General features: G+C 40.4%; 2 protein-coding genes across 3 annotated transcripts in view; both read right to left on the reverse strand.

Annotated features, from left to right (window-relative positions):
- Positions 1-504: 504 nt before the first annotated feature.
- LOC113645660 (zinc finger protein 37-like) lies at positions 505-7,921 on the reverse strand. Its single transcript, XM_027151382.2, has 9 exons — positions 7,766-7,921; positions 6,513-6,712; positions 5,481-5,573; positions 5,201-5,296; positions 4,190-4,300; positions 3,568-3,688; positions 2,680-3,247; positions 2,519-2,568; positions 505-1,668 (listed from the first exon to the last, which is right to left on the reverse strand). Exons 1-9 carry the CDS (start codon positions 7,767-7,769, stop codon positions 626-628), a joined length of 2,286 nt encoding a protein of 761 aa, XP_027007183.2. The 5' UTR covers positions 7,770-7,921; the 3' UTR covers positions 505-625.
- Positions 7,922-8,544: 623 nt separating this feature from the next.
- LOC125139635 (zinc finger protein 35-like) overlaps positions 8,545-14,697 on the reverse strand; it is a 6,255-nt gene continuing 102 nt past the window's right edge. Inside the window, exons 1-9 of one of the 2 annotated variants that reach the window (XM_047804170.1) lie at positions 14,645-14,697; positions 13,003-13,205; positions 12,793-12,885; positions 12,564-12,659; positions 11,364-11,474; positions 11,146-11,266; positions 10,483-11,017; positions 10,354-10,382; positions 8,545-9,945 (exon numbers count right to left, since the gene is read on the reverse strand). The exon at positions 14,645-14,697 is cut by the window's right edge and continues 102 nt beyond it. In XM_047804170.1, coding sequence (XP_047660126.1) covers positions 8,711-9,945; positions 10,354-10,382; positions 10,483-11,017; positions 11,146-11,266; positions 11,364-11,474; positions 12,564-12,659; positions 12,793-12,885; positions 13,003-13,205; positions 14,645-14,651 — 2,430 coding nt within the window. In that variant the 5' untranslated portion in view covers positions 14,652-14,697 and the 3' untranslated portion in view covers positions 8,545-8,710. Of the gene's footprint in view, positions 9,946-10,353; positions 10,383-10,482; positions 11,018-11,145; positions 11,267-11,363; positions 11,475-12,563; positions 12,660-12,792; positions 12,886-13,002; positions 13,206-14,536 lie in introns of both variants that reach the window. The other variant, XM_047804171.1, reaches the window with a different exon arrangement.

Raw genomic sequence — 14,697 nt, forward strand, 5'->3', positions numbered from 1 at the left:
TGAATGACTGTCTCATAAATTGTAACCTGTAAGTCATAAATGTCATTTTTTGACCTCAGGAAAATCAGCATACAAAATAGGGGGAAAACATGGATGCCTCGTGTTCATAGTTTGTTGCTAAGTGTGAGTGAGTGATGATTTAGATTTAAGAGACAACTACGTGTACATGCTGACTGCCCTAATGCAAAGCATAGAAGTTTTTGTGGGCAGATATGTTGTTTTTATGTCACAATATAAGCAGTGAAGGAACAGTGAATTCCACTCCACTGCAATTTCAGCAGGCTTACGATCGTTCCCTCACACCCTATGAGACTGTAACATTAAAATCTTGCTACATTCTGTAACAGTGTGTAAAATGCAAGTTCACTGTGTGATAGAATGATGAAAATCCGCCACAACAGACAGGCAATTGGAGACATACCGCTGAAACCTGCATCACTTAGACCACATGCAGTCAAACACCAATACATTATTCTACACAAAGTAACAGGTGTGAGGCAAGGCTATTCTAAAGAAGAAATTAGATTTATTGCTATAAAGTAGTACTTTCATGTTAATCTGGAGCCAACAGTCTCCATAGCTATCAATTATACAGCAGTTTGTAGACTTTTATAGATCGATCATTCTAAACAGCTTTGCTTTGGTCACCACTATGACTCTGCATGTGTCTCTTCAAATGACTACGCCGTATAAAGCTCTTCGAGCAAACGGGGCAAGGAAACGGTTTTAAGTCTGTGTGACTGTACATGTGTTCGCTCCAGCAGTTCCTCCTTGAAAAGGTTTTGCCGCAGATTTCACAAGTGAAAGGTCGCACCCCAGTATGTGACCTCATGTGTATGGTGCGATGACTGGACACGATGAATCCTCTTCCGCACACATCACATTGATAAGGTTTCTCTCCAGTGTGGCATCGGCGGTGAACCTGCAGACGGCCAGCCGAGCAGAAGGCTTTCCCGCACTCAATGCAGGTGTAGGGTTTCTCTCCAGTGTGTATCCTGGTGTGGATGTTAAGGTTCCCAGCAGTGTGGAAGCATTTCCCGCAGTAAGAGCAGCAGTATGGTCGCTCTTTCGAATGAGACTTCATGTGGGACTTTAGCTGCGACTTGCTGAAGAACTTCTTGCCGCAGTTTAAGCAGACGTGAGGCTTTTCTCCTGTGTGGTTGGAAATGTGAGCCAACAAGTTGCTCAGGTTGGCAAAACACCTCCCGCAGTGGTCACACTGGTGAGGTCGGAACTCTGGATGAGTTTTTAAGTGGGTTCTCAGCTCTATCGGAGAAAACGTCTCCCCGCAAAATTTACACTCTCCTGGTGCTGGTTTTGGAGGAGGTGCCGCTTTCTCAGTAGTCGGCATGTTCTCGCTCACCACATGGTTATGGGTTTTGGAATGGGCCACTAGAGCCTGCAGACTCGCATATTCTTCCCCACAGTCAGTGCACCGCTGGGGCTTTTCTTCTTTGTGTTCTGTTCGGTGTCTCGTCCAAGCCTTCATAGACTCAAAACTCTTTTCACAGTTGGGGCAGGAATAAATTAACTTCCTGTGCCTTTTACGCTGGTGCACAGAAGCCTGGAAATGTGTTTTAAAGCTCATTTTACAGGCTACACATTTGTAGTTGCCTGTACTAGTATGCTGTGCTCTCAGCTGCCTCCGCTTCAACTTTCTGGTATTTTCTAAAGGAGGGGAAACAGTCACGGTAAAACCGTTAATGAACATTTAAACACACGTACCATTTTGTTTTTCTGGAGCGTATGTATGAGAATACCACAGACTAAAAGCTCTTTACTCTAAACACGCTTAAAACTGAAGCCTAGTGGAATATGCTAATAAACATCTAATTAAAAAACATTAATTAAATTTTTTTTTTATTGTAAAATGCTTTCATGTTTTCTTTAGTAAAAACTCTTTATAGTTGTAAAGCTCAAAGCGTCCTCAGTGTTTTGTCCCTTATATATTGTGGATTTTTTAAACATAGTTACCAAACAGACAAGTGGACTCCTCAACCCGTAAAAAAGAAAAAACTCTACTACTTACTGACTTTTTATAAACATGTTGAAACTTAATGCACATGTACTAATGAAACTAATTAAAATAACTAACACAAAGCCATCTAACTGTAGTCTGGATTAATGCCATTAACCAGCTAGTGAACTCACTATACATTACTACCTCACATTTCTACAAAAGATTATGCTTTGTCTATGCCTGAAGTTTCCCAAAAACTAATACTTATAAAATACATTTATTCCTAAGAGGTGTCCGATCTTATCCAGCAGTGGGCCGGTGTGGGTACAGGTTTTTATTCCGACCAAGCAGAAGCCACACCTGAGTCTACAGAAAGTCATGATAATCAATCAGGATATACAATAAGTTGACCTATTTTAAACTTACTGACAGAGGTTAACAGATACATCCATTAAAACTGATTTACAAGTAAGCAAGTTTTGCAACAAGTAAGCAACACTCTGCCCCAGTTCTGTAAGAGGTCACAAAATTTCTCCATTTATCTTGCACGTTACATACCTGAAACACCTGAATTCAGGGAGGACGAGGTGCCTGAAGCAGGAACAACTCTGTCAAGGAACATGGCACAGAACAGGTTATTTATTCACGTATGACAAAAAGACAATGTCAGAATAATAGTCATACTCTGCACAGAAAAGCAAAGCTTTAGATGCACTCACTTAAGTGGAACTGGTTCACTGCTCGGGCAGCGTGAGAGTAAAACAGACGGCAGGCTGATCTGTTTAATTGCAGGTATCAGATGCTTTGGAACAATCACTTTAAGCATCTGTCCACCGTTTCCCTCAGATCCAGTGAATAAATTCTCAGCACTTCCTTCACCCACAGTTCCTAGATCAGTGATCACTGCATTTGGCTCAGAGCTTTCAACCTCTGCTGATGATTCATCCTCACTTACTGTCTGAGAGGATTTTTTCATCTCCTCTCTGTTTTCATCAACACCATTCTCATTTAAATCCCATTCTTCTTGTGTGCTGTTTGGAAGTAATTCCAGGTCTTCACACTCAGTCTCAGTATGACACGCGGCTTGTTCTGAAGTGACAACCACGTTGCCTGAAATATCTATCTTACTGTCCTGAATCACATCCTGGTCTGTCTGTGAGGCACAGTCCATGCTGTCGGATGGTTCAGATCGATCATCTGCCTTGCTCTCACCTGGGACGTCCTCCTCGGTCAAAGAAGCAAGAGACAAAGATGAGATGATTCTTTCCTCCACGACAGATGGGAGTCCTGACAGTAAAATGTGTCAAGCAAAAAATATATTATGTTCATTACACCAAACTTTAATTGTACTTAACACTAAGAATTCTTCCAACAAAGCTAGTTTCCAACTGCATTTATCAAACTGGTTTTCACACTGAATAGTACATAATTTAGTTCTTTTGTTTCCAGTTGTATCTTATTAGAACCAGACAGTGCAGACCAAGAAGCAACAACTTAATAGTACACACTGCACACCTTCAGAAGAGAATCACAAACAACATGTATGACTAGTTACACTTGCTAGTTTGATATTTTCCCCTGTGTAGGCTTGACTCAAAATGCCTTACCATTTCTATCCAAGTTTCCATGATAGTCACTTTGTAGCAGGGGAAGCAGGAGGGTGGGATCACAGCTCATCTGTATTAAATCCTCCCACCCTGTTGATTCAGTATCTAGCCACTGGGCAGCCTGAAAACAAACAAACAAACAAAAAATCTGAAATATTCTCAAGAATCACATTTTCTTTGAATCAGAATAAATTTCATGGTGGGGGTTTTTACACCTGGTCACTTCATGCGTTTTCTGTGATCAGATAGCTATCCAATCGTAAAAAGAGCAGGTGTAAATGCCCTCCGAAACATTTTCGAGACAGATATAAATCCGATCGTTCAAACCACTTCAGGAGGTGGTCTGGGACGCATTTCAGATGAAACTGGACAGGTGTAAATGAATGTGGTTGTTCAAGCCACATACGTCAGCGCTATACTCCTCCCAAACGGAAGTACGTCACTTGCAAGTGATCTTTCACCCAGGTGTCTCGTTGGGTCTAAAAACGCACTGCTGCCACCAGCGAAAATGCAGCAAACAGTAAATGCTGTTTTTGTAGAATAACCATCATAAGTTTTTTCATCTTCTTTTTGATAGCATTCTGAAAACCGCATACACCAAAGTGTGTTCCATCTCAATTACCTGTTTGAAGCTGGGAACTGGCAGCAGCTGTTCCAGTCTGGAGAGAAAATGGCCAACTAGGACCTGCAGTGCTTTATCAAATTCAGGACCATACTCATGTGGGAAAACCTCCTGCAGAAACAGGGACATAGCACATTGGTCTCTAACATTCAAAATGAATTTGCAGTCATTATCCTGTATCGGTTCGTTTGGATGTTTTTTTTTCCAAACAAATAAAATGCTAGTCTGATTACAGTTTATTTAAATTGTGTCCTCAGTTAATTACACACAAATACCTGCTATAAATTACTGATAATTTATGATACACTTAGCTGAAGATAACCAATTAACGTATATATCAGATATTTGTTGAATTTGCTAGCGAAAAACAAGCTAAGACGTTTAGGCGAACGTATTTATGAGTTTATAAATGTAAGTACAGTTAGTACAGTTAACATGACAAGGTAGAATTTTTGTTTTGAGTCACAGACATGATGTGAAGAGATTCATGGCTTGAAAAGAAAATCACAGGAAAACGATTACATTTTTCTGTTCGTTTGAAAGAACAAAACGAGCATTTGTTTCCTACATTGGTAAACAGTTGTGATCAATTGTGATTTGTTATTTTTTCAATTACGAATGTCAAACATTTTCATTAAATGACACTGGAGACAAACTACACTTAAAATAAAGAAATAAATGCTGTATGCTTGATGAGAGCCGTAATGTGTCACACTTTACCATAACCCTATTTCTACGACATGAAGTGAAAGATTTTTACTTTCCACCATACATCGGCAGAACATTTCTTCCCTGTTCGGTATAGAAGTAAGGAAAGAAAAAAAAAAGCTTGTTTGGTACTGGTTTTTACAATGTGTGTCATGTCAATTAAGCATGAACACTTTGTGCCATTAGCTGTAAAGTTTATCATTTTTCCTTCTGAACCATAAACTGATTTCAGAGTATAGCTGAAAAACAAGGTGTCATGTTTTACTTCCTCTATAATTCTCCTCTTTAACACAAAAGTCTTACCTGAAAGAAATGTTCCTTTTTAACTGGGTCCTCAACAAGGCTTATGACCAGCTTTAACAATCTGCCCTGTAACACTTCAACCTCTGAACCAGTGCTCTAAGAAAAATGGAGGAAATAAATTATCTATATGTTCATTTTTTGACACTTATATACCAGATGTAAAATTGTACAAAAATACTAGACTTGGAGTATTACAAATGGCAGAGAAAGGCAGTCTAGTGAAACTGTTCATCATCTCTCATTAAGGATAAGAAGCAGCACTTTCAGTGATCATCCTCACCTTAGACATATTGAATGACTCAGCAGTGTGAAGACGCATCCTGACACTCTTTAGGTCGGTCGGGATCTCATCTTTACACATTTCAAGAATCATCTGTGTGGAGAAAGGACGAAAAAAAAACAAAAAAAAACGAGATATATTGCAGCCCAGTAACATATGGAATGATGACAGACCAACAATTCATTTGAAAGTGTTATCATTGCTACTTCTCAATTCTTTACAATGTCTATATGTCTATATGTCTCTTCTTCTTAGTTCCGCCCACTGATGAAGTGGAGAAAAGATGTTCGAAAAGGAACCAAGGAGGTTGAGGAGTCGAGAAAACCACATATGTACTGAATGAGGCGTTCTTGTTTGCTGCAGCTTCATGTTAAACTGACTGTAGAGAACTGACTTAATGATGGCTTTTCATGAGCGGTGTTAGTTAGTTGGGTTTGTTGGTTGGTAGGTAGGTAGGTAGGTAGGTAGGTAGGTAGGTAGGTAGATAGATAGATAGATAGATAGATAGATAGATAGATAGATAGATAGATAGAGAAACAGACAGATAGAGATAGAGACAGACAGACAGACAGATAGATAGAGAGATAGAGACATATAGACAGAGATGCATATACAAGAACAATTATTACATGCTTAATACAATATTGCACATTTAATCGCATGCTTATATATTAATATTTTACCAAATGACTTCTCTGTTTATCTTTTTAATTCAAGGCATGTTAATTTTCTTGGTCCCTTTTTTATTTGCATTGTAACATTTTGGGGTTTTTTTTTATTATTTTATTTATTTATTATTATTGTTATATCATTTATAGTTTGTCAGGTGCTACAACAATAAAATACTGCTTTGGAATAACAAACAGCTTCTCGAACAAAGATACACATCTCTCTCCTTAATTCTTCTGCATTTTAGGAACTGTTACATGTTTTGATTTTGTAACAATTTACAAGTTACAGGCTGAAAGAGGTAATATAGAGGAAATAAGAAAGCATCAATTATAGATATGAGAAGCACCCCGTGTATCTCACCTTTGCTCGTAGTCCCATAATAAGCACACTCCTCTGTCTTTCGCTCAAAATATCAGGGACCATTCTTGTTATACAGAGGATGTACTCTTCAAGCTTGTCAAAATACTCCAGGTTCTGCTGCTGGACAACTCGCCACATGAAGGCGGACATGAGACGCAGCGGAGGCACCAGCATCCGCACAGAGCACAGAGGGAGAGAGCCTGCAACATGCATTTACACTTCAAACTTAAAAGTTCATCATAAAACACAGAAGATAGTGGTTTGTAACGGGATATTGCTAAGCCAGAATGTAATAATCAGGACTGCAAGAGTGTTTATAATCTAAATGCGATAAAAGTGAGATGTATATTTTGCAAACCGAACATTATATATTACTAATAATATATAAATGTCTCACAACTAAATGTATGACTACCCTGCTAGGCCAGTGAGCTGGGTCAGGTGGCTGGCATTTTAACTGTTTAGTGGTTTAACTGAAGATTTTAAACATTTACATGCTGGTTCTTGACAGTCAGCTTTGTTGGTCTGACTGGTTCTAGATAGTCAAGTTGACCATCATCCATCATCCTGGGAGGCAAATTGGCCAAGCAACTAGACAAAGCCAACACCATCTAGACCAGCCCAATGCCACCTAGACCACCCCGACACATAGACCACCCCGACACCACCTAGACCACCCCGACACCACCTAGACCACCCCGACAACACCTAGACCACCCCGACAACACCTAGACCACCCCGACAACACCTAGACCACCCCGACGTCACCTAGACCACCCCACCACCACGTAGACCACCCAAACACCACGTAGACCACCCCAACACCACCCTGAACCCAGCAAAGACCAACAAGCCATCTTTGACTAACCTAAGGTTGTGTTGTTGTTGTTTAACAAACAGGTACAGGTTTAACAAAATGGCAGCTCTAAATTTTCTCATCACACAATTGCTCTTCTTACAGGAAATGACATTAAAATCCCCAAACCTGCACAGCCAAACTGAGCTGTCATGAAATGGCCCTGTGTTGGTAGTTTATCTCGCTACAAATAAGGTCACAAACAAGGGAGAAACACCCAAAACTAGCAGGCAGTCTAAAGAATAGTGTGTTTGTAATGTCCTACATGCTAACCAAACTTCTCCGTTGTTGTTGTGCTAAAGCTAAACTGTCGCTAAACAGCAAGAGCAAGCAAAACAGCATATAATGTACTGTAACATACGATAAACTAAACCGTGTGAGGTGTTTTAGTGCATACCCATGCTGTTGTTGTCAGTGTATAGCTGCTGTCTGAAAACTTTAATCACTGCAGAAACACAACTACGCCTGCTGTGGTTCCCTTTTTTCTTCCCCTGACTGAATGTTACTAAAAAAAAAAAAAAAAACTAGTTTAAGTATAGATTAGCGCCATCTACTGGGTTGGAGATGAACACAATCTGTGTGTTGGTGTTTATGAATATTACTGCAACGTAACTTTATTTTTACTGCCTCAACATATCTATATTCTACTGCCTCAACATATCTATATTCTACTGCCTCATCATGTCTATTTTACTGCCTCATCATGTCTATATTCTACTGCCTCATAATGTCTTTATTTTACTGCCTCAACATATCTATATTTTACTGCCTTGTCATGTACTTATTCTACTGCCTCATCATGTCTTTATTCTACTGATAATATTTGCTGAGTAACTCAATCACTTCATGAGTCACTGAAGTATTACCTCATTGCAAAATTGTAGGGTTGCATCAGGAAGAAAATCCGGCGTTAAACCTATGCCAATAAATGCAAATAAAAGCTTTTTTTTTTTTTAGAGCAAGAGAGTGTGTGTGTGTTTACTGCAAATTTACAACTTAAATTGCATACATTGGCAATTAAAAAAAATAATCATGGCTGGCAAAACAAATGAAAATGGTTAAAAAATAGGAAAAAATCTATATGTTTATCTCAGAGTAGTCATATTTATAGCATTATCATTCAAATTTCTTATTCCTGAAAGAGATGAACAGATATTCATACACACATACACAGTATTTTGATAAACTAGAAGGCCAACATTTATTGATTAATTATATCTGCATTTGGTCAAACAAAACATAAGCAATGTGCTTCTGAAAATTTGCACTGGAATGTCCTTATTCAAATTATGTACTTTCGCACATCAACCAACATCTACTCCGGTCATTCAGACTGATGTTACTAATGGCCTGCACCGTGACTCTGCATGTGTCTGTTCAAGTGTGTGCGACGTGTGTAGCTCTTTTGGCAAATAGTACAGGGGAAGGGCTTCACTCCTGAGTGAGTATACATGTGTTTATTCCAGTCATATCGCCGTATGAAGGTCTTGCTACACTGAGTGCAGGAGTATGGGCGCTCCCCCGTGTGGACGCGCTTGTGAGCCGTCAGGTGGCTCGACACCACAAATCTTTTATCACAAATGCTGCAGCAGTAGGGCTTCTCACCAGTGTGACTACGCTCATGCACCTGCAGCTCTCCAGCAGAGATAAAACCTTTTCCGCAATGACGGCACAAGTAGGGCTTCTCGCCAGTATGGATCCGTACGTGTATGTTCAGGTTGCCCAGCAGTGAGAAGCATTTCCCGCAGTGAGGGCACATGTGTGGCCGCTCACCTGAGTGACATCTCATGTGCGATTTCAGCTGGACCTTGCTGAAGAAGCGCTTGCCGCACTGCGTACAGAGGTATGGCTTGTCTCCTGTGTGGTTTGAGAGATGTGCAAGCAGACTGTGGTGGAGCGCAAAGCACTTCCCACACTGGTCGCACTGATGTGGTCTGTACTCGGGGTGAGTTTTCAGATGAACTCTCAAATCGCTGAGCAGGACAAACGACTCATCGCAGAAGCGGCACTTTCCCGGTTCACGTTCCTTTCGAGAAGGCTGCTTGGATTTATCTGTATGGACCCTCTGGTGCAGCACCCTGCCTCGATATGAGCCAAAAGTCATGTCGCACTTGTCACAGGTGTAAACACCGTTTACTGCAGGACCCATGTGCTCTCGTCTGTGAGCCACTAAACCTGTAAGACTCTGAAACACCTTCCCACACTCCGGGCATTTGTGTGTGCACACCACTTTGTGGGCTTGCTGGTGTTTGTACCAGTTTGACAGAGACCGGAAGGCTGCCCCACACTTGATGCATTTGTACGTCCTCATACGACAGCCTCTCTGCCGGTGCAGAGCCAGGAGTTTCGTATCTCTGAAAATTTGCCCACATTCACAGCACTTGATGGATGCTGCAAGTCGGTGACTCTCCTGGTGTTTATGGAGCTCGGAACGAAAAGCAAAACGCTTGCCACATTTCAGACACTTGTGTAAAAGCCTGCCAATGACATAAGAACTCTTAATAGGTATCTTTGGGGCGTCAGCTGCCAATGGATTGCTGGGAGACTGCTCTGATCCTGGTGCTTCAGTAGTTTCTTCTGCAAATCACAAGGCAGGTCTCAAAACAAAATGTCAATTTGTACAAAACACACATAAAATCGCCACACTATACATATGTGTGGGGTCTAATGTATACCCAAAAGATTAATCAATTATATTCCAGTGGTTAAGACTTTATGTACAGTGGGTAATTTCATTTTTAGGCTTAGCGGAACCCCAGATTAGTGATTACACAAGGAATAAAAGATGACAGTGCATGTTAATATGGGAAAATAACTCAGGTGGTGTAATGTAGCCTGACCCAGAACACAAGAATAAAAGGTTGTCAGTTAGACATTATTCTTCTTTTATAGGAGTGTCTTCTAGCAAGGCCTTTAAATATATTTCTTTCACTAATTCTTGTGCTGTTAATGGAATGTGTACAAAAAGTACATTATAGCACCCACCTCCTGGAGTGGCTTCCTCCAAAAGAATCCTACAAAAAGACAAACATTGGACTCAATATTGATGATGATAAAAATGATATATGTTTAATAAAAGTTCCTTAAGAGAGGTTTAGCGTTTCAGTGACTTACTGCTGTGGATCACATTGGTCATTTCCCTCCTCGTCACTCCCTCTGTTTGCTGCAGTGTGTGAAACTTCCAGTGGTTGAGTGATCTTCGTGTGTGCAACTCTGGGAATCACAGTTTGCTGTTCAGCTGCAATATCTCCTTCTGCAGGTTCTGCTTCAGTTATTTCACCTGCTGTTTCATCAGCAGTCTTCAATTCGGAGTCAACTGCTGGCTCCTCTGTGCTCTGCAGACTCCCGGCCACCTCGGCTGATAAATCGCTCTCCTTTTCCAAATGTTTAATAGCCTCCTTGATCTCTCTCTCAAAGGTCTGCCTCTCAGAATCTTCCTCCATTGCACCAACGTTGGCTCCTATGTATTCTACAGCTACAGCTCCATCAAGACCTGAACTGACATCTTCATCCTGGACACCATCTTCTGGGCCACTCTCCCTGTCCACATCCTGAGGCCCCTGGGAGGAAGGCTGGGTTTGGGTGGTTATCACCATGTCGGTTAGGGACAATGAGGAGAGGATTCTGTCCTCCACAATCGATGGGAGTGCTAAAGTGGTAAACAAAAAAAGCATTACTGATGTGTTATATATACACACACTTAAGCATTTATTACTAAAGCATGACAAATGAAGAATTCATTTTCAGGATAATTACAATAGACAGAGTAAACCTTACCATTATCCTCCAAAGTCCCACAAATGCCAATTTGCATCAAGGGTGATAAACTCTCTGTCCTGCACACAGACTCCAGGTACTCATTCCACTCCCAGGGGCAGGCACTGAGCCACGATGAAGTCTGGGGGGGGATAATGTAGGTTTCACACATTTAAAGCATGACAGTAATGTGGTGTATTGCACAAACCTACAGTGAAGGTTGTGAACATGGTGGGTACCTGTTTAAAACTGGGTACTGGAAGCAGCTGTTCCAGTCTGGAGAGAAAATGGCCAACCAGGACTTGCAGTGCTTGATCAAATTCTGGACCATACTCATGTGGGAACACCTCCTAGAACACACATAATATAATACAGTACAATGACGTCAGTATTTCTAAAACTGTGTACCCACACAAAGTGGATGGTAGACTCAGGGTCAGAGTGAATAATTTTCTATACTGAAAAATCGGTCATTGTGGACATCACATGGTGAATAACTACACTAAGTCTTTGGAGCGGTGGTGTGCATTGGAAAATTGGAGCTTTTTACTTTCAAGTGATTGTGAGCAAGTGAATATGTATATGACATTCTGCTTAGACATGGAGTGTGCAGACACACCACTCACTGCAACAGATACACTCACTTTCCAGATCCCAGTGAAACCTGCAATGTACCATGTGGCAGTTCCCAGCTTTGATTTACAAGTCAATTTCAACACAAAGGTCAACCCTGTGGTTCTAATATGAGATTAGAAGTAACAATTAACAGTAATTAGAAGAGCTGTAAATAGTTAACAATTACGAGTCTTAAAACAGATCATTCACAGTGCAAGTAAAGAGGAAAAATACACAGTTACATTCATGTTTCAAAAAAGCAATACAAACATTAGGTATTGATTTAGCAATTACCATTTATGGCCCTCTACTTCCTCCGATGCTTAATAGTAAAGAGAAGCAAGACCACACGGCTCAAACATCAGCAGCACTACTGTACTACTACTCCTCTTATCTTTTAATAATACATTTACAGCATTTGGCAGATGCCCTGTATATATATACACACACACACATATACAACAAACAGGGAAGGAAGTAATAAGGAAGGAAGTAGCTAAAGAATTCAATAATCCAAGAAGAGACCCACTGAAAATAAATAGTGCTATGTCTTGCTCCTTCCTCTTTATCAGACAGAACAAAACCTACCAAATATTATCTAGGTTACTTTGTATAAATGACCAGAGACAGGATTTTGTAACTCATTACAAAAATCATTCAGCTTAGGCTATGAAGTCAAATAATTCAGGCTCACCATATTTGAACTCTTCTTATAAAAATATCTTGCTTACAGCTTCTAACGGAGCATGTGACACCCCCCCGCGGACAGTATTGCTTTAACTGTTCTGTGAATAATCAAGTGTGATAATGTGACATGCTCTGACCTGAAAGAAGTATTCCTTTTTGGCAGGATCTTCCAGCAGACCCAGTACAAGAGTTAGAAGGTTTGCCTGCAAGATGTCTGCCTCTGTATCAATTCCCTGAGAACACAAAAAAGCCTTTTATTAAGAGGAGTCGAACAAAGGCAATATTGTCTAGCAAAATTACTCAGTCGTCACATAAGTTAAAACACAACAAAACATCTTACCGCACACTTTTTCAAAACACGCTTACCTTTGATGAATGAGAAGATTGAATCCTCTGGATATGTGACTTGACGGTCTCAAGGTCTGCCGGTAGTTCACCTCGGCACATCTCAAGAATCATCTGAGGGGAAAAAAACGCAACACGCTATAAAATCTGTATCTTCTTGAACACCACACCTCATCTCTGTCACCTTCCTGCACAATAATCTATACGCTTGTGGTCTCCGTTTCTGCTCACCTTTGCTCTGAGCCCCATTACCAGAGTGGCCTTCTGTCTGGTGGTTAACACCTCCGGGACGAGCCTTGTGACTAAGGAGACAAATTCTTCTAGTTTTCCATAATGTTCCAGATGTTGCTGTTGGGCAATTTTCCACATAAAGGCAGACATTAACCGTAAAGGTGGAACCAGTAAGCGCAGTGAAGAAATCGGTGGGACGGAACCTAGGAAGAGCACAAAACAATATATATACATGTGCATATACATAATATATACAGTAATAGTACATTATATACATAATATATATATATATAGTAATAGTATAGTGTATATATACATAATAATAATAATATAGTATATACATATACAGATATAAATGGAAAGGAATGTTATTGACCCTACAAACTATCTCTCAGATAGATCACAGTGGCCACAGACATCACCATGCTGTTTTTGTGGCTTCCTCAATGTCTGTCAACAAAAACGTTTACTAAATATCCGTCTAAATTAACTAGAGATTATGATGCGCATGCGCTGACTGACGACCTAAAACCGCGTTATTGCACGTCTATGCATATGCCAATGAAATCCCGCCTACTTATCTATGATTGGATAAATCACTAGTTCGTATTAAGGAGCAGCTCGCTAATTGGACAACACGGGTCGGCGGGATACTGGATGGGAGATGTAACAGGTTAAACGTAAAAAAAACAACTTAAGTATAAAAATTTAGGTACAAAACTCAAATGTTAATAAAAACATTAAACATTTGGAGTGAAGCAAAAACATAGATTCGCCCATAATATGCATTAATAATTTAAGTGAACTTTTTGCTGAAAGAGGACTGCGGTTGCCGTGCTAGCAGACACCAAGTGCGCATGTGCGTAACCAACCGACAGTGTTATACTTTATTTCCTACCCGTATTTCGGTAAACTTGTTTTACTGCGCTACGATTCGCTAAAACACTCAAGCTCGCCACCTATGAGCCAATCATAATCGAGTATGAAAAAAACAGTCCGAACCTGACAGAAAACGGGTGAGAACAGAAAACGTCGGTAAAAATTAACACATTTTTATAATATTTTTTATACGTTATAATTACGTAATAAATCACATTACACGTCAGACGAATAGACAAGTTAACACAATGTTTATATAGTATTAAAACAAACCGAGAGCACAATGTTTAAAGTAGTAAGTAGGCCCTGTCTCAAACCAAGTTCGCCTTCGTTACAAGGGACACTACTTGTAGGTTTCACCGCCGAAAAGAACCGACCGATAAAGTGATTTTAGCAGCGACAGACTGAGAAGCTCCTCAGCTCGCTCTCTGTTCGTTTTATCCGTTATTTACAGACAACGGATCAGATTCAGTGCCCAAACCCGTCTGTAGCTCGTTAACGCTTTTTCTTCTAAAGATTTCTCATATCATTAAAAACCCGAGCTGATATCTGCAGTCGTTTGGTATGAACACATCGGTGGGGAAACGAGCCTAAATGACCAAATACTGCTTCGATGAATTCTACACAGCTAGCTTAATTGCTATAGCTAACTAACCGTCAAGTCAAGTCAAGTGTCCTACCGACGCAGAACCGGATTTATAAACGTCCTGTTTATACTGCAGACACATATACAGCTTTCGAAGAACGTAATAACTCATAATACCCATCATGATGCTGAAGAACCACCGCTGAGTTTCTGCTACAAGGGCTTGTTTT

This window comes from Tachysurus fulvidraco, chromosome 19, assembly GCF_022655615.1.
Source record: "Tachysurus fulvidraco isolate hzauxx_2018 chromosome 19, HZAU_PFXX_2.0, whole genome shotgun sequence".
NCBI classification, from domain to species: Eukaryota; Metazoa; Chordata; class Actinopteri; order Siluriformes; family Bagridae; genus Tachysurus; species Tachysurus fulvidraco.

Coding starts and splice junctions, on each gene's coding strand:
- LOC113645660 (XM_027151382.2), bottom strand. Junction 4,301..5,200: donor AAAAGGAACATTTCTTTCAG/GTAAGACTTTTG, acceptor CTGTTTCTGCAG/GAGGTTTTCCCACATGAGTA. Junction 3,248..3,567: donor TGGAAACTTGGATAGAAATG/GTAAGGCATTTT, acceptor TTTTACTGTCAG/GACTCCCATCTGTCGTGGAG.